This window comes from Ochotona princeps, chromosome 6, assembly GCF_030435755.1.
Source record: "Ochotona princeps isolate mOchPri1 chromosome 6, mOchPri1.hap1, whole genome shotgun sequence".
NCBI classification, from domain to species: Eukaryota; Metazoa; Chordata; class Mammalia; order Lagomorpha; family Ochotonidae; genus Ochotona; species Ochotona princeps.
In genome coordinates this window covers 73,733,471-73,757,403 of record NC_080837.1, presented here as the reverse complement: position 1 = coordinate 73,757,403, position 23,933 = coordinate 73,733,471, and the positions used below count along the sequence as shown (strand labels likewise).

Genomic DNA, 23,933 nt, shown 5'->3' with positions numbered 1-23,933 from the left:
GAAGGTAGATAGTCATAGTACGAAGGTAAGAACCTTAAGGTCTGATAGATACCAAAGGATCAGAAACAGTGGATCGCCTAGATGATCCAGTTGTCATCAAAAGCCTGTAGTTTTCTCATCTGAAAAAAAAATTGAGGATAATGGTAGCATGCCTCATTAGGTTGTTGTAATGATTAAAGCACTCACAGCATTTGGTACATAACATCCTGAAAAAGGTTGGTGTTTTTAATTGGCTATTATCATTTTTTTGTTTTCAAGGTTTTATTTATTTGAAATGTAGTGTGATAAAGCGAGAATGGAGGAGAGAGACGGAGGAATCTTCCAACTGTTGGTTCACTCCCCAAATGGCTACAGTGACTGGTCTGGCCCAGGCTGAAACCAGGAGCCTGGAATTCCATCTAGGTCTCTTCTCTGGGTGGCAAGGGCTTAAGTACTTAGCCAACTTCCAGGGCTTCCCGCTAGCTGGGAGCTGAATTAGAAGCAGAGCAAGCAGAGCTAACCAGTACTCCAATGCGGGATGCTGGTTTGACAGATGGCAGCTTAACATGCGCCATCACAATGCTGGCCTTTCCTTTTTGTCTTCATTTTAGCAGTACACTGAAATAGCAGCATCCTCTTTCTTTGGGAAAATAGTGATCAAGTATTTTAAATAATGTGATTATAAAGTATGACAAGATGGCAAAGCCTGCATTTTTCATGTTGTCTTTTATGTGTCTTTGGAACTTGGATATGCCTAGATGTGACAAAGACACAGATTTGGAACCGTACCTGTTTAAGATTGTCAGAGATAATGCTTGACAGAACAGCTTATCTGCCCACCGGTGGCAGAAGTGTAGTGCATTTTTAAAGGATGGCAAGCCATTATGCCTCTGTGCTATTGAATGATAGACAAGGAGCTGTATACTGACTTGATCCGAAAGGGCTGCCTTTACAGCTCTGTGAAGCTGATCCCAGTATCAGTAATTTGGTTAGGGTTGATTTATCTGAATTAATTTGCACTGACAGATATAGTGAGCAGAAAACAGGAGCCAGAGACAGTGGGAGGGAAAATCAAAGGAAAGGTTCTTTTTTGCCTGGGTGTTAAATATGCTTATAATGGCGTTAATTCAAGATAGGACACAGAATGGTCATCAGCAATGACTCTCCCTTCTTTCCACCCCTCCTAGCAAGGGGGCTCTACCCATTCAGCTGTTGTTCAGCCTCTGTTCTCTGAGCCAGGCACTTTGCCAGGAAGCAGGTGCGGCACTGGGGAGGAATGACATGGTGCACAGCCTTCAAAATAGGGTTGCAGATATTGTCATTGAATGACCAGGGTCAGTCTTTACTTATTTATTCTTTTATATCAGGCCACTCCCCTCGTGGGACACCCACTTCTTAACAGTGGTTATGTGAACCTGTGTGAAGCTTTGAAAGATGAACACATTCAAGTTCACCTGGAGCTTGAAGGTCATCTAGCAAGTTATCTGAGTTGCAGATGTGTTGCCTGCGGCTGATCCTACAGGCTGCCTTTCCACCTCCTTTTAAAGTTTGGAAGTCGCTTTGAATCGTGGGGAGAAGGAGCATATGGCCTTAATACAGAGACCCAGTGAAGGCTTGCTTACAATTCAGCCCGAGTGTAATTGGATTTAGAAAGCAGGTGGCCAACACTTAATCACCGAAAAAAAGTCTCGTAGAGCATCCACTGAATTTCCTTTGTAGAAAAATTCTGAAATCAGGACACAGATGAAAATAAAACACTGAGGGGAATTTCTGTTTTGGAAACACAATTGGGACTATCTTACTAATCTATTCTTTTCCCTTCTCACCACCATCTGATTTGTTTCAAAACATAGTACTACGATGCCAAACATCCATTTACTTGCCTGGGTGCCTCGCCTGCTTAATGGCAAAACTGTCTAACAGTGGAAATATTTGCACTATTTTTATTTTGTGTCATAAAAATGAGATGTGAAAATAGATTCATGGAGGGATTTCAAGATTTTTTTTCCCTTTCACTCCTCATTTATTCAAAGGAGAGGATGAAGCCACTTGCTTAGTGTTTTACATGGCAAGTTTTCATAACAAGAAAATTGGAACCCAGGAACCATCTGTCTACACTCTCTCACTGTTCATTATGGGCTGTGTTTTTCAGTTTTCTAACCCAGAAGTGTGGGATCCTGCAGGCCAATCATGTGGCTTTTCAGTGACGTCTTCCATTCTTGAGGTTATTGAGTGAGATTTCACTGAATGTGAAAAAAGTGTCCAGAAAGGAGCAACTGTTTGAATAGGTCACAGATGAAGTGAAGGGGCAGGCATTTTTTACAAAAAAATATGCATTTTATATATTTGAGAGAGAGGGGGAGAGGGATGGGAAGAGGGAGAGAGAGAGAGAGCGAGAGTGAGTGAGTATATGGTTGGGCCAAACTACAGCTAGGAGCCAGGAGCTTCATTTGGGTCTCCCACATGGGTGACAGGGTCAGACACTTGGGCCATCTTCCATTGTTAGCAGGGAGCTGTAGGATGTGGAGCAGCCAGAACATAAACTGGAGTCCATATGCGATGCCAGCATCACAGGGAGCAGGTTTACGTGCTGTGGGCAGCAGCAGCCCCACAAGCAAGCCTTTAAACTAGCAGCAACGTGCTGGTTAACCTGCTCACATCCCCCAGCGGAGTGCTTGGGTTTGCTGCCTGGCTAGGGCCTCTGACCCTGCAGATCCTGGGAGGCCGTGGTGAGGGCTTGCATGCTGGGGCCCTCACACCCCTGTGGGCAGTTTGAGTTGAGTTCCCAGCTCCTGGCTGCGACTGAGCCTGATGCCAGCCACCCTGGCTATTGTGGGCGTTTGAGGACTGAACCGATGCATGTGAGCTGCCTGTCTACCTTGCAGCTGCTCAATTAAAAACAAAACACGAACTGACTGAGATGTGCGGCCTTTCTGACTCTCCTGTGGTTCAGTCTGTATGTACAGGAATACAAAGCTGTCATCTCACCGACTGTGAACACTCTCACTCCATCTTTGTTTTGAGGAAGGACAGTCAAGGCAGCAGGCTGGATAGACTGACCAGCAGCCCGAGGTCGCTGGGGTCCAGGATGCTGCCACATCTTGCCTTGTGCTAGTCCTTTGCTCTCTAATATCTTTCTTGTTTTCATTCTTTTTTTTTTGTTTCAAAAGATTCATTTGTTTATTTGAAAGTCTGATTTACAGAGAGGAGAGCTGGAGATCACTCCCTGGAGGGCTGCAACAGCTGGAGCTGGGCCAGCACGAAGCCAGGGGCCAGGAGCTTCTTCTAGGTCTCCCATGTGGGTGCAGGGGCTCAAAAACATTTGGGCTATTTTCCACTGCTTTCCTGGGCGTGTTAGCAGGGAGCCAAATTGGAAGCAGAGCAGCCATGCTTAGAGTTGGCACTCATATGGGAGGCTGGTGTTACAGACACCTTTACATGCTGTGCCACAACACTGGTCCATATTCTCTCTTTTAAATTATTTTTTTGTTTATAAAAAGGGTGCCAAACATTATTTATTTCTGATATTTTGAGAGCATAATGATACTTCACATTCTACTCTTTCACTCCAGTGCTTCTTTTCTTATTTTAATTTTACCATGATATACTTTCAGTTTTCTTTATTACCACAAGCTAATCCTCCACTAAATACAGATAATCTCATTTAAAAAATAATATTTATGTTTACTTGGAAGGGTTAGAGAGCATGAGTGAGAGAAAGACAGAAGCAGAGAGTGAAAGAGAGAAACATATCTTCCATCTGCTAGTTTACTCCCCAAATAGCTGCAATGGCCAGAGCTGGGCCAGGCTGAAGCCAGGAGCCAGGAGCTTCTTCCGGGTCTCCCATGCAGGTGTAGGGTCCCAAGGCTTTGGGTTGTCCTCTGCTGTTTTCCCAGGCCATAAGCAAGGAGCTGGATGGAAAGTGGAGCAACATGGATTTGATATGGATATGGGATACTATTGCTGTAGGTGTGGAATTACCCTATTACACCACTGTGCTAGTTCCAGATACTCTCCTTTTAAAGCAACGTTAACTGCCTATATGTGATTTACCATTTGAATGCAGTTTCCCACCCTTCCTGCTACATGTGGGAAGCCGTGTCTTGTCACCATGGCCGAGCATTCTGGAAGGGCTGTTGCTTTTGCTGTTTGCTTCCCACTTCAGTTTCTCCTGCTGCCACATTTGTGATCCTGAGTCTGTATGACACCACTCCATCCTGGACAAGGGATCTTCCCAACACTTCATGGAAAACGCGTGGTATGACGTGCCTGTATTTCAGAATTGTGTTTTGCAGCCTAATAAACTTGTCTCTTAATTTCATTTTCCATGAACCTTTTGAAGCATCCCCATTATTTCCCCACAATATTGTATATTTGAGAGTTCTGTATAATGAATTACTCCAACACTAATGGCTTGATAATAACAATATGTATGTGATGTTTCCCATCGCCTCTGGGCATCAAGAATGTGGGAGAAGCTTAGCTGGGTGGTTCTGGCTTTCAGTTTCTGAAAAGGTGCAGTTAAGATGTGATTTTATAAGGCCTGTGCTGTGGTATAATGGATGATACAGCTGCGTTTCATGCCCGCATCCCATATGGACTCTGGGTCCAGTCCCAGCTGCTGGACTTGTGATCTAGCTCCCTGTTAATACACTTTGGGAAAGCAGCCGAAGATGGCCCTCGTGCTTGGGGCTCCTGCTCCCATGACGGAGACGCAGAAGAAGCTCCTGACTTTGTACTCATCTAGTCTTGGCCTTTGTGGCCATGTGGAGAGTGAACCAGTGGACAGGCCATCTGGTTTTCTCTGTTTCCCATCAGTGTCGGCCTGCAGGCTGTGCTCCGAGGAAGCTCATGGAGGTGGCGTTGGTGATTGCCCAGGGGCTCCTGCCCTGAATCTGTGGATTTCTTTTCTCTCATGTAGAAAATTTCATCCACCTTTTGGTCTTCAACCGTCTAGATCATGTTCTGAGGACTTGGCCTTTTTTTTTTGTCTTAAAAAGAGCTAAGACCAGATGGGGGTAACGTGAGAGCTTTGATGTCATTTAATGGGAGGAGTCCCTCTGAAAACATAGGTGTCTCTATGGCCTGTCATGTGCTTAACCCGGAGAGTTTTATGATGAGACATAAAAGAAAACGTGTAGCTTTCAGAAAGGCAAGGATTGCATTTTAGAATTCTAATTCCTATGTTGAATTTTCTCTATAATCTGCAGCATCTCTGAGAAACTTCTGATGAAGGGAAGAGAAAGAACCCTATTCAAAAAAACAGATAGACAAAATGGTCCTTAACTTTAAGGAAAAATGAGCGGTTTTGATAGTTTTCATTGTCATGAGAACATGAATTGTTTATTTTGAAGAACATAATGAACTTTAATCTTGCAGTCATGGGTATTCAGTGAAGATGGCTAATTTTAAGCTATGTTTAATTTTTTTCCTAAAAATACTTTTATGTATACTGCCTACTTTTTATATCTTTCCTTTTTTTGAATTTTTATTTTTAATTTCTGAATGTTATGGTACAATTCCATAGAGTCTGGGATTCCTTTCCCCAAATTCCACCCCTGACTGATTCTCCCCATATTGTTTCGATAGTATAGTCAGTCCTTCATAAGGAGTCATGATTCCATCAGTCTGTTATTTAAGTGTGCCCCGAAGCTGCTCATTTCTTTTTTTAAAAAAGATTTATTATCTATTTTTATTGGAAAGGCAGATATATGGAGAGGAGGAGAGACAGAGAGGAAGATTTTCCATCCGATGATTCACTCCTCAAGCAGCGTTAACAGCTGGAGCTGAGTCAATCCAAAGTCAAGAACAAGGAGATTCTTCCAGGTTTCCCACGTGGGTGCAGGGACCCAAGGCTTTGGGCTGTCCTTGACTGCTTTCCCAGGCCACAAGCAGGGAGCTGGATGGAAAGTGGTGCTGCTGGGGTTAGAACCATCACCCATATGGGATCCCGGGGTGTACAAGGCGAGGACTTTAGCCACTAGGCCACGCCGCTGTGCCCACTCATATCTTTTCTAATGCTTAACATCTGAAGTATGCAGGCTTTTCCTGCAATTTCTATGAATTGTGCAAAGAATAAGAAACAATATAAGCATTGAAAAATATTTTTAATTGAAAATCATTTACATTTTTATTTAAACTCTGCTCAGCACTTTCTGTTGATACCTAATAAGTTTTAAGATGTACATATTCCATTCAGACTGATGTTATAAACTAGATAGCTTAGGAACAATGGAAATTTACTTCTCGTGGTTCTGGAGCCTGAGAAATCCAAGACTGGGGCTTGGGGAATTTCGTGTTTGGGTGGAACATAGCTTCTGGTTCATAGGAGACAGCTTCGTCTTGTGTGGTATAAGGGAGAGGAATTCTTGGGGCGGTTTTATCAAGGCGTTCCTACTCCCAAGGCCTCTGCCTTCACGTCCTGTCCCTTTGTACAACGTCATCATGGGTGATTGGGTTTCTAGCCATGGAGTTTTTCGGGGGCACAAGCATTCGGACCATGTTGACTCTTAAGTGTTCTTTGAATGTGTGACATTTACCTTCGATATTCTGGATGTCTTGTCATTTGACTACATGATTAGTAGAAGGGTTTGGAGAGGAAACTGCGAATGTGACTCCAAGGGTAGTTATTTCCAGTAGGCATTTAAGAAACAATGAACTTAATACTTGAACTTTGTGTACCTTTTTCTAGAGAGCTGCCAGTTAAATCAGCTGCAAAATCCAGAGGGAGAAGTGAACTGGGTTATCTGTGTCTCAAAGGTACGGAGAAGTAGAGCAGCCCTGTAAAACCTATCCTCTCTGTGTGTGATACAAGATTATTTTACTTATGACTTAATTTAAAGGGTGTTACTTGCAGAAATTCACAGTTTGCCTTACTTTATTTTTCTACAGGACTCAATTACTGGAATTGTCAGCTCTGCCAATTTATGTTCACGTTTCTCTTCCACCATGAGCAAACCAGTCATATTGTACATTTATCTGGCTTGCTCTAGCCTTCTGCTTGTGAACTTGGCTGCACGATGTCTGGCTTTCCCCCAAAGAGAAAGGAGGGAGACAGTGCATGGTCCTGCAGAAACAGGGCAGCTAGAGGGGACAGACACAGATGACCTGGAAAATGGCTCCATCGCTTCTCAGAAGCCTCCCCAGCTAGCAGTTTCCAGAGACCCAGTGATGGTGTCAGAAGGCTTGCCAGCAACATCGTGGCCTCAAGTATCCATCAGTCATGATGCCCATCCCCCAGGAGCTGGGCTGCTGCAACCTAGCAGCCCTGGTGTTTACACTGTTACTGAGCCAGTGATCCAGCCAGTTGAGGAAGTGTTTGGTTCCCGCCAACCGGCAGAAGTGCCTCCTGGAAGTCTACCTTCCAAGGCCTCGTTACACACTGCTGGGACCCTGAGGGATTCTCTGAAGCCTGATGAGAAGGAGGAGGAGCCCTTCAGTGCAACCCGCACTGGGCCCTCAGTGGAAGGGACCCCAGCAGCAAGGCCAGGTTTCCTTGATGACACAGCAACTCAAAGCCTGCATGGACTTAGTCTGGGTCGTTCTCCTTTGCTGCAGGTGGTTACCACAGACATACAAACCACCCATCTGAGGACCGAGGGGTCTGAAGTGGATGACAGGATGGCTTCTTTTCCTCCTGTCACCTCTGCAGCAGGCACGGAGCCTGGGGGTCTCGTGTCGACGGCCGAGCATACTCAGGCTGCAGCCACCCAGGCCCTGCTCACAGATTCTGAGGGCATCCCAAGTGTTGAGCCAGATGTTGACAGCCTCCCAGGAGCCCTGCACGTGCCTGTGAGTGTCAGCACAGCTGCTCCAGCAGACTCTGTCTCCGACGATGAGTGGGATGACACCAAATCCAGGGGTGCAAGCCAGACAGGGACTCCCGAGGTGGGAGATGAGACAGAGACACAGGTGAGAGTGGGAGCATCTCAGACAGTGCAAGTAAGCCCCGGTCCCCTGGATGGGGGCTACCGTTTCACAGATGCGACAGAGGAAGCTCAGGGGCTGCCTGGAAAGGAGACACGCGTGGGTTCAGCCCGTGGGGCCGAGAGATCACCTGCCTTCACTGGTTTGCCTTCTGTTACCCCCACAAGTCTGATGGAGGATACAAAAGCGCTTGCTGTGAACCTGTTGCAAAGCGCGGGAGACATCACAGAGGCCACCCGGGAAAACGATGTGGTGCTTTCGTCACAGACCACTGCTTCCGTCTCAGAGTACGGGTCCCAGGCCCATCAGCCATCGCAAAATACCTTGACAGGTAAAAGAAAAAAAAAAGCTTTGTTTCACTTCAAGTCTTTCAATTTATGTATTTATTTTTTAAATAGCAGCATAGAAATAGGTTCGCTTTTAAGGAAAAGCAAAAACATACAAATAAATCTTTTTTTTTAAACATAAAAATGATACTAGGTTATAACCCTTGCCTATAGATCTCCCACTGGGACCAATATTGTCCCTTCATCTCCCGAGGGGACACAGCAGTGCATGGAGACCCTGGCAGTTGCTATGGCTGAGAGGTGCTACCAGCAAGTGTGGGAAGAGGCCAGGAAGGCTGCTGCACCTGTCACACACAGTCCTGCACAGCAGGCACTCGTTTGAGCCAACATTTTAGTAACATCAAGGATAAGGAATCCTTATCATGGATTAATATTTTCTCAAACATCTTATTATGAAAATGTATAAAATGTAAGAGGGTTCGTTATATAGTTAGAGAGCATAGTGATATAGGACACACTTGCTTATGTTTACACTTTGTTGTAAGCTACAGAGGAATCTTCAGTAAGTTCATGGAAAATGTACTTTATGAAAAATTATTCAAATATTTCAAGTGTTTTTTTGGTACATGACTTTTCATTCCATTTCCTTTTTTTTAACATTACATTTTGTTGGAAAGTGAGATTTACAGAGAGGAGAGGCGGAGAGAAGAATCTTGCATCTGCTGTTTCACACCTTAAGTGGTTGCAATGGCCAGAGCTGAGCTGATCTGAAGTCAGGAGCCAGGAGCTTCTTCTGAGTCTCCTACATGGGTGCAGGGTCCCAAGGCTTTGGGCCATCCTCTACTGCCTTCCCAGGCCGCCAACAGGAAGCTGGATGGGAAGTGGAGCAGCCGGGATATGAACTGGCACCCATATGGGATCCCAGCGCATGCAAGGCAAGGAGTTTAGCCTTCACAAACCTCTTGAAACACCCTCAGATACATTTCTCATGTTCCCAAAAAGGCTTGAGGTATTTATCTCAATAGTATTAACTGTATGAATTCTCTGAGTTTATATTCCCAGAAAGAAGTCATCTAAAAATACGGTGGGGGCGGGGGGAGTGTCATCTGCTGGCTTGATTATGTGTTTTCACTGTCTTTGGCCTTTATGTTTGTGAATATTGCAAGTTGCTGAGCTTTGTATTTGTTGGTAGATAGTGTTTTCCTTTCATTATGCCTGATCGGTCCAACTGCACCGTAAGGAAGGAAAGCCTCCGTGTGATCTGCATATGCTCATTTCAAATTGTTTTGGCCCGTGTACAACGCTTCAGCCAAATAGCATCGCTAGTGAAAAATGTCAGATTAATAATATGCTTCATAAAAATGCTGTTGAGATCGAGTTAAAATGATAAAGAATTATTTCATAACTGGTGGAGGAAGATTAGTTTTACAATATTGAAGCCTAGGAGCTTTGGCATATTTAAAGTATTCAGAGAAGTTTCCAGAAAATGGCTGTAAGTTTTGTTCGGCATGGCATAGGTGTGGGCCAGATAATCATGAAGATGCCTATTGGAGGTGATGGAGCATGTTTCCTGCGAGAGAGGCACTTGGAAGCATGAAGTCCTGTAGTCTCAGACCGCACACTTGAGTCATGGATCTTGATAACAGACCCGTGTTAGCTTTTATTATACAACTTAAAAAGTAAGAGGTATTTGATAAACTTGTTATTGTTTTGCTTATTGAATATGCTCCTCATATAACTGCCTTCAAGTGGCTTGTTTTGTTCCCTGCACATTATGCCACACCTGGCACAGGGGAGGTGCTCAAAGGATACCCATCCAAAGGGTGAGGAAAGGCCAGTGGGGAGCCAACAGCACTGGACTGTCTAGGCTGACTCTCTCTTGTCTGAAGTACCAACATCTGAAGGTTCTTTTACGGAGGGGACAGTCAAGTTATTCCTTTGATTGATTTATTTATTTTTGCTCCCATAGAATTCAAACGAATATGATTATTGACAACAGTAGTTATAGAATTGCCAAAAAAGTTTTCCTACCTGCTTCAGCTGATTCTAAGGATCTTTCTGAAGGAAACAACTTGAATACCAACCACTTTAGGATACAGGGGCCACTTAGGAGGTTAGCATTCTAAAGAGAGTTAGTGGTTTTTGGATGTTGGAGGAGGATTCCAGTCAGTCTTCTGGTTGAGTTTGTTTTTCAGTTGAACAAACTAAATATCAGGCTCTAAGATATCTATAATTAAAAACATCTGCATCTATAATAAATATAGTATCTGTGTTATTTTACTTTTTTTCCATTGGAAAAGTTAGAGTGTTATTCTTTTTTTTTTTTTTTTAAAGATTTATTCATTTTATTACAGCCAGATATACACAGAGGAGGAGAGACAGAGAGGAAGATCTTCCACCCGATGATTCACTCCCCAAGTGAGCCGCAACGGGCCGATGCGCGCCGATCCGATGCCGGGAACCAGGAACCTCCTCCGGGTCTCCCACGTGGGTGCAGTGTCCCAATGCATTGGGCCGTCCTCAACTGCTTTCCCAGGCCACAAGCAGGGAGCTGGATGGGAAGTGGAGCTGCCGGGATTAGAACCGGCGCCCATATGGGATCCCGGGGCTTTCAAGGCGAGGACTTTAGCCGCTAGGCCACGCCGCCGGGCCCATAGAGTGTTATTCTTAAAACTCCCGCTGCTATTTCTAGTTCCTACACTTTTTTTTTTTTTTTTTGGTCTCTCTTAACAGCGGTCACTTATTGATGTTAAATCTAGAGCATTTCTTACTACTTTATATAACCCTGAACAGAGACCTTATCAGTATTTTTACATAATTATGCTCAAAAGTGTCCATTGTGCTTTAAAATGCAGGACAGTGGGGAGAACCATCTGCTGAACGTAATCAAACTGCTCTGTTGTTTTCTTGTGATCAACATGGCGTTGCCCGGGTGCTGGAGGCCTAGGAGGGCAGAGAAGTCCTGGCTTCCAAGAGGTTTGCAACCTCTTTGGCAAAAGAGAAAGGAAAGAAAGCACAAGGGTGTAAAGAGTAAATATGAAACCCATGCTAACATTGTCTGCCCTACAGCCAGGTGTGATCCACCCATGACACATACAATCTCTTGATTGGATGTGTACTGTGCAGAGGAGTTGCTTCTGCTGGAGCAGATATATACATATGCATTTTGAAAAGCAAATAAGTTATTTCCAAGGAAAAAAATTTAAATACTGTGTCATTAATGAAAACGTTAATAAAACCTTTTTCAGCTTGCCCAAGAATATTATTTTTCACTGTGTAATTGTTCATATGTAAATGCTAGGAATGTAGAACTGATGTTTTTAAAAAGTGATACTAAAGTCTTCTAGACATTAGTTTTTAGTAGTTGGTCAGTATTCAAAATTTCTATCATATTCCCTTCCCTCTCCAAAAGGGACCAGCCTCGACACTTTAGTTTTTGTAATGTAGTTGAGGGACTTACGGTGTTGCAAAGAAGTTGGTAAGGTCATGCCTTGTAGGCTTTTCTCATCTGCTGTGTGGTTCCACAGGTGAATGGAGATACTCTGTGGAGACCACGCCGAGTTGTCCCTGGGACATAACACCATGGTTAGGAACCCTGCCTCTGTGATCTTGGGCTCCTTAGTTTGCTAAACCCAAGTTGTTTTATAAAATGGAATCATGATAGTTGATACTGATGAAATACTTAGCAAGAACTGGGTGTGCACCAAGTGGTCTACATGCATTATCTAATTTAGTGCTTATAACACAGCTCTGGGATAGATTTATTCTCCCTAGTTTGCAGTTGAGGATACTCAGGGCCCAGGCATGGGTACTAATGTGTGCAACATTACACAGTGAGTAACCACTTGAGTCAGCATTCCCACCCAGGAATATAGGTTCTCGAGCCTGGATTCTTTTATTTTTAAAAATTTATTTGAAAAGCAGAGTGACACCCAGGAAGATAGCCAGAGGTAGAGTGATAGGTCTTGTACCTGCTGGTTCACTTCTCAAATGTCCATAATCACCAGGGCTGGGCCTGGCCAAAGCTGGAAGCCTGGAGTTCCATCTGAGTCCTGCATACAAATGGCAAGGACCCAAGGACTTGAGCTATCATTACTGGTCAGAGCATGCACATGAATGAGGGGCAGGATAGGAAGGGGAGCAGGGACCTGCTACCAGGCGCTCCACTAGGGATGTTGGTGTCACAGTCCCTGCCTCTGGAGCTTTCCCTGTGATGGAGTTTCCATGAAGCGATGTTGATGCCTGCCTCCCCGTACTGCATATGATACACTGAGATAATGCACACTGTGTGTGTGACACACAGTAGGAACTCAGTAAACATAATTTTTGCTATTATCCTTGTGTTTCAAAATGGTAACTTTGTGCTGTGCCGCAGAACTGCATTTGTGAAAAGTGACACGCACTTGTGCTTCCGAGGTTTTGGGTGTGATTTCATTCTGTCCAGCTCCCTCCTCCTCGGCAGAGTGAAAGGGAGCTCAGGGCTTAATCTTGCTACTTTGGATTTTATTCTAGGTTTTTTTTTTTTTTTGCATTAATGTTATCTCTGTCTTTGGCTGATTCTTGGCTCCTGAAAGACGTAGCAGTTATTTACTGGCATTTTCTTTCTGAGTTTCCCCTTTGCTTTTCTAATCCATGAAGCAGCCATCTGCTTTCATATATTATTAATTGTGCATGTAGTCTTTGAAAAACTCATAGAAGAAGAAATTTTTGGATTTTGATTTTCCTTTGCATTCAAATGAATTTGTCTTTTAATTCCGTTTTTTTTTTCCCTCCATGAACTCTTTGAAATACCCTCAGAGTGTAACTTTTTAAAGTATTAGGAGTTTTGGTCTAAAATGTTTTCTCCCTTTAAGACATCATCTCCCCGGAGACGACAACAGCTGCTCCAGAAACAGAAGCCACTTTCTCCCTGGTGACACCAGAGCAGGGTCCTGGAGACAGCAAGGAGCCGGAGGAAGGACAGGAGTCCCCAGCACCCGCATCTGATGTTGCTGGTGTCCCTGAGCTGTCCCTGACGACCACCGGTCCAACTACAGCCATGCCTGAGCTGTCCCTGGCGACCACCGGTCCAACTACAGCCATGCCCGAGCTGTCCCTGGCAACCACCGGTCCAAGTACAGCCATGCCCGAGCTGCCCTTCGCCACCACCGGTCCAACTACAGCCATGCCTGAGCTGCCCCTTGCCACCACTGGTCCAACTACAGCCATGCCCGAGCTGTCCCTGGCCTCCACTGGTCCAACTACAGCCATGCCCGAGCTGTCCCTGGCCTCCACCGGTCCAACTACAGCCATGCCTTTGTCTGTGCATGTGACTCCTGCTGTGGAAGGTCTGTAAGGGAGGAGTGGTGCTTCAGTGTTTGGGGAGGGGAATGACCTTTTCTTGTCATTAAGGGACAGAAGTCTCTGCTGCCAACCACACGTCCACCCTACATGGACAGGTGGGTGGATTCTTGTTGTGTTTGGAGACATGGGAATAGCCTAGGAGGATAAGGGGCTAGCTCCTAAGACAGTTCCTCTGAGGATCAGGTATCGGGTTCCACAGAGGCCATGCTTCCTGGGAACTCTCCTCCACTCAGCATCCTTGCTGCTGGGAGCTTGGGGCTTGGGGCCAAAAGACCAACCACCTGTGTTGGGATCCCAGCTTAGGCCTCTGGTAGGATGAGGGCATTCCAAAAAGTTCATGGCAAATGGAATAAAAGGTAAGCTTATTTGGGAACAAATTTAAAAAAAAAAACTGTGCATAGAGGAATATTTAGAAAGTTCATAGGAAAGGAAACCCAATGAAACTGTTAAATGTATCTTGAAAATAGAATTCTGGACTGCTCTGTCGTTGTTCGTACCTACAATCCTAGGATACACTTAAATAGCAGAATGATGGACTTATGATTGTTTTTGAAAGACTATACTAATGTAATAATATTGGGGAAATCAGTGGGGGGTGGGGAGGAAACTTGGGGAGGAGTGAGGGGAAATCCCAGAGCTTATGAAAGTGTATCAGAAAATAATCAATACATTTAAAAAACCAAATGAATTAATGAAAAACAAGTTCACAGGAAAAGTGTGTTCTGACAAAATTATGTCTGTGTGTCAGAATTTTCTTTTTTTAAATTAATTTTTTTTAAAATGATCTTAGTTGATTAGGGTACAAAGGGTCAAGGGCTATAGGAAAGTGAGTAATACCATTGTTTCCACACTAATATCATCATTTTCCCCCTGTATCTGGGGTCAGGGGAGAAACAAAGGGAAAAGCCCCACCCAACCTCTCACCCATCCCAGGTCCCCGATGTGAGGCCCACTCCAAGGGTTCTGCTCAAGCAGTTTGATAGTTCAACAGGTCTGAATTGCTGCCAGTCTTGCCGTTCCAATCATGATTAAACCTACTCAGAATCCACTGGCTGACATAGTCTCTTCATGGTTGGGGTTCTGAGATCAGCAGTTCAGTTGGAGGGATCTCCAAAGAAACTTCATCTGAGATGACCCCAGACCAAATTCTTGTGTGAATTTGCCAGTACAGGGTCTGGCATAGTCCGTCGCCCCAATCAAGAATTTTTTTTTTTTTTTTTTAAGAAATTTGTTTGAAAGCTGTGGTGACAGAAATGAAGGGAGGAGAGAATGGAGGGGCTCAGCAACAGCGTGACCTCCCAGCTTGCTTTGAAGCTAAGAGGTAGCCTGAGCACTAAAAAAGCACTGGAACCCCCAGAATAAGGGAACTCTGCAAACCCAGGAATGTCCAAGAGCATTTGTGAAAGCAAGAAAAATCAAGACTTGAGCATATACACAATAGTGATTTCTTTGGCCCAATTCAAAAGGCAGCAAACTGCTACTTAGAGATGAAACAGTTAAGCCATTTATTTCTGTGTGTGTGTATGTGTAGATCTAGAGTCAGTCATATTTTGCCCCACCATTTGCAAACCCTCACTTGTCTATTTCCACTGTTACCCATCGAATTCCTGGGTGTCCTTATTGAACCATAGTGACCAGAATAGTCACCACCTTGCTGATGCAATTTTATAGAGGATGTTGGCTTCATTATCCTTTCTTTTTTGTTCTTAAAAAAATGTTTTGGGTATTCATTGGAAAGGCAGGTTTACAGAGAGAAGGAGAGATCAAAAGAGAAAATTTTCCATCCACTGGTTCACTCCCCAAGTGGCTGTAATAGCTAGACCTGAGCTGATCCAAAGCCAGGAACCGGGAGCCTCTTCTGGGTCTCTCGTGGATGCAGGGTCCCAAGGCTTTGAGCCATTCTCTGCTGCTTTCCATGGCCATAAGCAGTGATCTGGAAAGGAAGTGGAATAGCCGGGATACAAACCGGCACCGCTATGGAATGCTGGTGATTGTAGGTGGAGGATTAACCCATTGGGCTGTCATGCCAGTCCCTAATCCTTTCTTGCCTACAAAGTGAATGGAAGTGTGTGTCTACATTCTCATCACGTGCCTCTTGTGTGTAAAGTCCTGTCCCTTCTTTTTGGCAGATCTGACGGACTTCGTCACAAGGCCTAATGAGGAATTCACCCCGGTTTTGGACTCTCCGGTGACAACACCAGGGATGATGGTGGGCACACCCAGCATTTTCCCCACTCTGCCTGCTCTGGTGGCATCCCTGGAGACAAGCACCATGGCTCCACCCTTTAGCCGTGCTAATACAGGCGCCTCCTACGGTCTGGACCAACTGGAATCAGAAGGTATCCATGTGTTGAAGGAGATCTTGCACTGGAATGGTTAAATGATTCACTGAGCAAATATTTTTGAGAGAAAATTGAGGAGAAGTGGGTTTTCTGCACAGTATGGGTATAGTTTGGGTAAATTGTGGCTAAGTCAAATTTGGCCTGCTACCATTTGGCCGCAGTAAAATGCTGGCTTAAGAAAGGGATCAGAGCAGGCTCGGCCTCCAACAGCTCCCGTACCACCTGAAAAGAAATTCTGTGTGGCTTTGGGTTTAGTGTATTCTCTTTAGTGTCTGCTTTCTTTCATGCCTTCTGGGAAAAGCAGGTTTCCCCAGATCCACTTGGCTTGGAGATGACAACTCTACCCAGCGGAGCTGAAAGAAAATTGTATTTATGAGTAGTCCCTACTTGTGAAATTGCAATAATTTTCTAAATTTAGTGGATGCTGGCGGTTTTGAAAAAATAACATTTTTCTTATATGCGTAAGATATCCTAGGGCTTTACTTCTTTTTCTTCCAGGGATTTCTGTTTCGGTTTCTTTTTAAGACTCTGTTTTGTCAGTTTTTGGCTTAAATTAGGCTGCTCCTTGTCAAGGCTTGTGAGAGACATTTTTGAAAAAAGATTTATTTATTAGCATTGGAAAGGTAGATTTACAGAGAGAATCAGAGACAGAAAGGTCTTCCATCTGCTGGTTCATTCCTCAAAAGGGCTGCAGCGGTTGGAGTTGAGCCCATCCGAAGCCAGGAGCAGGAGCTTCTTCAGGATCTCCCACACAGGTGCAGGGTCCCCAGGACTTGGGCCATTCTCTGTTGCTTTCCCAGGTCACAAATAGGGAGTTTGTTTGGAAGTGGAGCAGCTGGGACAGGAACTGGCTTCCAAATGGGATGCTGTGCTTGGAGGTGGAGGATCAGTCAGTTGATCCATTGTGCAAGCCCCTTTTACGTTGTTCTGTTAAGTTTCTTTTTAAAGCGGTTTATGTATTTATTTGAAGGGCACAGTTACAGAGAAAGGGAGAGACTGAGAGAGAAAGAGTGCCCTTTCCTGTGCTGATTCATCTCCAAATGGCTGCAACAGCCAGGGCTTGACCAGGCCAAAGCAGGAGCCTGAACCTCAGCTGGGTCTCCCGCATGAGTAGTGGGGTCCCAAGCACTTGGACCATCTTCTGATGCTTTCTCAGGAGCGTTAGCAGGGAACTGGATTGAAAGTGTAGCAGCCTAGACTCCTATCGGCTGCCCATATTACAGGTGGCAGTTCATCCCGCTGTACTGTTCTTGTGTGGGTTTAATGTTGTCCTTCCCTCCACAGAGCAGGAGCATTCCTCAGGAAGATGAGGTGTGTTCCTCGATACACTTTGGAACAGGACATACCCTGTTTAGGAGAGAGGCTCTGTGGAAATTTCCAAATCTACTGTCCTGTTTACCCTTGGAGAGATAATTAATAGCCCATATCAGCCTACAGATCCCATCTGCTTGGCTCCCTGTCTGCCTGCCTTCCTTCTCTGCTTCTCTACTGCATGATGCTGAAGAAGTGCATTAGTGTCCCCAGGACTTCTAGAGCAAAGTGTACAGACTGGGTGGCTGGAAACGCCTGTGGTCCCTCCCCAGGGTAGAGCGGGGCCGGGTCCTCCCCTGCTCTTTCCGGGCTTGGCCTGGCCTGTGTTTTGTGTGACTAAACTCTTCACACAACACCTGCCCTCCATGTCTGTGTGCCCAGATTCCCCTCATCCATGATAACAGTGGTTGGGTTAGGGCCCAGCCTAATGGCTTTATCTTAACTCGGTTACACCTGCCAAGTCATCCCCAAGAATTGCTCATTAGGATGTAAACATGTCTTACTGCAGGCAACAGTTCAGTGTACGATAGGGGATCTGTTTTCCAGGAGTCTGTAGTTGGCCCTGACAGCCACTGTATTCTCCCTGTGGAGCCCTCCGAGTAGGGGGAGTTGGGGGGGTGGAAAAGTCGGGGTGTTTTAACACTTCATAGTTACTGACTTAAGCCTGTCTCTATCAGTGCACAACACCCTGTACGCATCTCAGCGAGTCTTACCTGATCAGCAAAGTGTACTTTGCTTTTTGAAGGGAAACTGGTTTCTCTTCCACTTTGCCTGACACATTTTACTTCTATGTATAAATACATATATATGTATAAACACACATTGAAGGATTGAATGTCTTCAGGATGATAACAAATGCATCACACTTATCTCAGGTGAAATTTACTTTTATTGAAAAGGCAGCGAGAGAAAGAGAAAGAGAGAAACAGGAAGAGAGAGATAGATTTTTCTTTCACTGATTAACTCCCAAAATATCTGCAACAGCAAAGGCGGAGCCAGGCAAAATCTAGCAGCCCAGAACTCAGTCTGGGTCTCCCGTGTGTGTGGTGTGGACCCAAGTTCTTGATCCATCATCTGCCACCTTCCAAGGTGTGCGTTAGGATAATGGTAAATTGTTTATGTGCAACGTATTTGTCTTTTTGCAACTGCATAGCAAGATGATATTTGGTATGATTTCTATATGGATTGATTTCCTTCTCTTGCTAAATATTAATATTCTTCTTTGCTCTAAAGTGCTCTGGTAAAATTTCTGATCACTTTTGAAAGAACAATTGAAATTTTTGTTTGGATTAACTGTTGCTAAAATATTTTTTTAAAAGATTTTCTTTTGCTTATTTGAAAGACAGAATGACAGAGAGAGAGAGGGAGAGAGAGAGAGAGATTGTCCATCTACTGATTGACTCCTCAATGGCCACAGTGTTTCATGTAGGTGCAGAGGTCCAAGTACTCCCACTGCTTTCCCAGTCACAGTAAGCAGGGAGCTAGATTGCAAGTGGAACCACTGGGCTCAACCTGTTGCTCATATGGGATGACAGTAATAAGGCAGTGGCTTACCTCACTGTGCAACAAGGCTGGCCTTTAAAATATTTTCCAAAACTAATATAAAACGGAATAGGACTTAAACTATTTGTTATTTCAAGCTCTGCTTTCTGTAAATGAGGAACCAAACTGAGAATATCGGTTTACTAAAATGGATGTGAACTTTAATTTTTAGTGTATGTCCATGACAGATAGAAATTCATCTTGGCTGTCAAATTCTAACAGCAACAGGCTGTTGCGAGTCTGTTTGTGCTGTGTAGTAGAGTTCTAAGAGTGTCTGGGGGATAGGGACTAGGAGTGCAAAGACAGAGATGTCTCAGATCTTGACCTTCCTCCCTCGCATCCCCAGCATCTTCTCCCTTAGTATTTGGAAGTGTCCAGTTCTTGCAGCCAGCTGGGATCTGGAAGCCACTTTATGCTTGCCTGGTGCTGCTCTGAGGTGGGGAACAGAAAATTTGATCTGCTTCCTTGGGGTTACTCTAGGGACCTTGTAGAAAAGATGCCAGTGTATCTCCTACAGAGAATTTAAATTCCGAAACTACCTGGTTCCAATTTAGCATCTTCCTGTGTGCATGATTTTTAAAATTTTTATTTTTGATGATGTTTACATAGTTGATTAGGGTGGGAAGGGTCGAGGCTTAGGGGAAAGTAGGTGAGATCATTGCTTCCAAACTTTCTTTTTTTCCCTGTATTGAGGGGAAGGTAGGAGATAAGGGGAGAAGCTGCATCCAGCCTCCCAATTGTCTCAGTACCTGGGGATGGGGGATGGCCACCTGATGTCATCCTAGGGTCCCCAATGTGGAGCATGCTCCAAGAGTTCTGCTCAAGTGGTTCGGTAGTTCTGAAATGCTGTTGATCTCACCGATCCAAGGATGAGGAAGTCCTTCCAAGGCCCATTGGCTGACACAGTCTACCTTAGAGTCACCATACACCCAGATACTTGATGTCAACACTTGGCTGAGGTAGTTGACCAATTTGTTCTGCTCTCCTTCCTCTGCTATAGTACCAGATGTCCTCTGCAGGTCCCAATGGACTGCCATGTCCTCCCTGTGCAACTGGGCATGCTGTCCACTGCTCCGTCTTAGCCACTGAGGATGCCCAGTTTTGACACGCTCACTCCATGGTCAGACACAGATCCTATGATTTTTCCCATGGTCGGAGTTCTGAGTCTAGTGGTTCAGTTGGGGGGATCGCCAAAGTAACCTTGTCTGAGGTGATCCCAGATTTGTTTCTTGTGTGTGTTTGGCAGTATGGGGTCCAGCTCTGTCCATCACCCACATTAGCCTACACACGCATACTGCTAGTTGCATTTGCTGGGTCAGATCTGTCTCTGGTTCCATATTTTACATAAAGCAGTGGATGTTGTGACCCAGCCCAGTCCTACCCACCACACACTCGGCCTCTGTATACACCATCAGGAACTTCAGCCTAGTTGGAGCGACCCATACTAGGGCTACTCCCAGCCTTGGTTCCTGTGCTTGCCAGTATGTGCAGTTGACTGGTCCAGAATGTCTTATATCCCATTCAGTTCTTGTACATGTCAATGGGCATTGATGTCTAGCTCAACCCAACTGATCCCACTGTCCAACCCACACTCCTGCTGGTAGGTAGTACCACCTATCTAGGCAGGCCCTGCCTCAGCCCTGGTTCTCATGCTCACCAGTGGAGTTACAACCCATCAGAGAAATGCCCACAGTTTCCTTACTGGACCTATTCCTACTCCTGGATCTTGCTCTCTCCAGGTGACTCTTCAGTCTAGCTTGACAGAACTTGTCCCCAGTCCCACACTTGCCAACTGACGATGCAGCAAAGCCCAACCAGCCTGCACCCACACTGGCTCATTCCTACACCAGTGGATAGAGTCAGTTAGTCCAGCCTGGATCTGCCCCAACCCAGTTCACATGCAGGCCAACAGATGTTGTAGCCCTGCACTGCCTGGTCTGTCCCCAGTTCCAGTTCTCATGCTCACCAGTGGGAGCAATGGCCTAGTAGGAGAGCCCCCTGCAGCCCTTTACTGGGCTCGCACCACTCCTCCCTCATTCCACCCCTTCGGGTCTCATTTGTGCTGACCCCTCCCTTATCCCACCCCTTCGGATCTCATTTGTGCTGCTGGGAGCGGCAGCCCAGCATGATATGGCCCACCTCACCTTGGCATTTGCCGACGGTTGCTGTAATCTGGCCCGCCCTGGTCTGCCCCAAGTTTCTAGCTCGTGCTGGTAGGTGTTGTGGTCTAACCCATCCCCCATCTTGGCTTTGCCATTGGATGCTGCAACCTGGCCTGAACTGCCCTGCCCCAAGTCCTGGCTCTTGCTGGCCGGTGTTACAGCCTAGCCTTGCCCAGTCTGCTCCCATTCCTGGCTCATGCAAACAAGTAGGGGTGACAGCCTAGCCCAGCATAACCTGTACTCCAGCCTGGCTCCTGCACATGCCAGCTAAGGTTTAGCCCAGCTCTGCCTGGTTCACTCCCCTCCAGAACCAACATACGTAGGAGGAACTACCTTGCCTGCTCGACCGATATCCAGGCCTGAATCACATGTTCTTGTGTGGGAGCTACGCCCTACCAGTGGAGTTTCCCAAGTTCCCCCACCAGGCCCACTCCCAGATCCAGATCTCACATATGCCTACAGGTGCTAGGTTCTTACCTGGCATAGTCTGCCCCCTCCTTCCTGGCTTTGTATGAGGTGGCAGATGTTGTGGCCTGGCCATTCCCACACCCTATTCTTGGATGCACCTGCAGTTGCTGCAGCCTGGACCAGCCTGACCTATTCCCAACCCCAATACCCATGAGCATTGCAGGGTTCCATGGTCATGCCTAGCTCATCCCATCATTACCCCCAGCTCTTAAGCAAACCAGTGGAAATTGTGGTTCCACAGGGGTGGGCCCACATATTCCCCATAGAATCTGCCCCCAGACCTGTTTTTCTTTGCATGCTGGTTAGTATTATGGCCTAGTCTAACATTACCCATTCCCTGTTCCGACTCCCACTGGCAGGTACTGTGATCTAGCCTTGCCAAATAGGTCCCCAGCCCTAGCTTTAGTGTGCACTGGTGAGTGGTGGTCGGCAGTGATCCATGCTAACTAGCTCTGCTCAGTTTTTCCAAGTAGACTTGTGCATTGGTCTGACCCATAAAGGTCCTCCAGCTTCCCCTCTCCATACCACTCAGTCTTAGTCCCCTTCATCCCCCTATCTCTCCACCCCCCGCCGCGCCTACCTGGAAGTACAGTGGTCTTGTTGATGGAAGTCCCTCAGAAGTCGTTCCTTACCTGCAACAATCTCCCTCAGCAGTCCTCACTCCCATACATCTCATCCCTTCTCTGATCAATCCCTAGTCCCTATGCCAGGGAGCACATGGGTTCCCCAGCCCAGCCTTCTGAAACCCAGTCTGCTGACGTGGAGCTCTGCCTGCCCGCTAGGGTCCCAAGCTTCTGGCACTTGTGCTGGCCTGGGACCTTACCCCTCTGCACATCCAAGTTCCATGTCCATTTAAAGTTCCCCAAGTCTGGTCCACCAGCACACCAGGCCAGCATGCTAACTTAGGTCTCTTCCTTCCCCTCCCCCAACACGTCCCAGGATCTAGCACATGGGGAATTCCCTAGGCTCGCTCTGCCTGCCTGGAAGTGAGCCCCCAGGTCCCCACATGCCCTTGTTGATGCTGTTCCCAGGCTCCCTCCAAGCCCAGCACCTGGGCACCCTTGGTGTTGCCGCTAAGCCCAAAGCTTCAATATTGAGTATTGAAGTTGTATGCTCCCATATTGTTGTCTGAGACAATTCTCATTTCCATTCTGATTTATGGAACAAACTCAGTATAATTGACCTGCTGGAGAATTGCTGTTATTATTATATAAAGACAATTTAAATTTTTGGTAGCCATCAGCCATGTTTACCAGTTTAAGAATGCTTCTTGGGGGTGAGTGGTTAGTGGTTATGCTGCTGGAGCACCTGGTTTGATGCCTACCTGCAGCTTCTGATTCTACCTTCCTACTAATGCAGACCTTGGGAGGCAACAGCCATGGCTCAAGTGACTGGGTTCCCTCTGAACTAGGAGACCCGTGTTGAATTCCCAGCTCCTGACTGTGGCCCAGCCCAGCAGATGGACGTTCTATGTGCTTTCAAATAAATAAGTAAAAACATTAAGCAATGCATTTTAAATGTAAGACCAAATATTTCCTTTAACTTCACTTTTTTAATTTTCTCATAGTTTGTCTTTACTTTTCAAAGGCTGTATTGACTGTCTTTATACTTAGGTTTTAGAAGATTGTGTTTTTCTCAAGTTTTGCCAGGGAAGAAAACTGTCACTATTTTGGCTTTATTTGTTCATTCACTTATGTGTGCCTTTACCAAGTGTTTGGTGATTCAGAGAACATCAAGAACTGGGGTGTGGTGTGGTGGGTGAATCTTGCTCTTAAGGGAACACAAATTGTAGTAGAAGTGGTAAGATAGGTAAAAAGAGACGTGCAAGATAGATGGTGGAGACTGTCACACAAAACCGTCGGCAAAGCTCTCTGAGTGTCACCAGATCTTAACTGTAGAGAAACAGGGAGCTGGTGTACATTTCTGTGTGCTTTATATGTTGTGTGTGTGTGGATAGATTTGTATATGAATGCATAGTCATGCTTTTATTAATATTTGAAGAAACAGTGGTAACAATCCAAAGCTATGGGAAAAATTCTAAAGGGTGATATCACATCCATCATGTTTGCAGTAAATTACTGTGCAGACTTGCAATTATGCAGGTTTTCCTAATTATGAACCTTTCGAGGAGTTATTTGTTATTATAAAACAGCTTTCCAGGGCAGAAACAACTGCTTTGCCTTGTGGGAAGAGGCGCCCAGGTTCCAAGCCTGAGGGTAGCAGGTTTCTTGCTTACAGGGCTATACCATGGCTCTGGGGAAGGAGAGGGTTCAGGTCCCAGGCTAGAGAGTTCTTCCAAGGAATGATCTGGTCTCATCCTCCAGGCTTGAGAATTCGTGTGGAGTCTGGTTCAGCCCGACATTTTTTTCATGTGTGGTGAATTTTGTGTAGCTGTTGAAGCAAGTATAGGCTGGAACTACGTAGTGGGCTCTGGGGATGTCAAAGTGCTTTCGATGCTTTCAGAGCATTAAGGCATGCTTTTTTGGTGTAAGGATAGACTTCTGTGAAGGGGTCTTTAAGAAGTTCACTAGTAGTGTGTGTTGTGGGAGTAGGTATTGGACCCAATGATTAAG

The 23,933-nt window shown here is 45.6% G+C and overlaps 1 protein-coding gene across 1 annotated transcript in view; it reads left to right on the top strand.

Annotated features, from left to right (window-relative positions):
* Positions 1-7,548: 7,548 nt before the first annotated feature.
* Positions 7,549-23,933, top strand: part of ARMH4 (armadillo like helical domain containing 4) — a 139,458-nt gene continuing 123,073 nt past the window's right edge. The window contains exons 1-3 of the mRNA XM_058665372.1: positions 7,549-8,236; positions 13,046-13,519; positions 15,665-15,874. Of these exons, the coding sequence (XP_058521355.1) occupies positions 7,600-8,236; positions 13,046-13,519; positions 15,665-15,874 (1,321 nt within the window). The 5' untranslated portion in view covers positions 7,549-7,599. The remainder of the gene's footprint in view (positions 8,237-13,045; positions 13,520-15,664; positions 15,875-23,933) is intronic.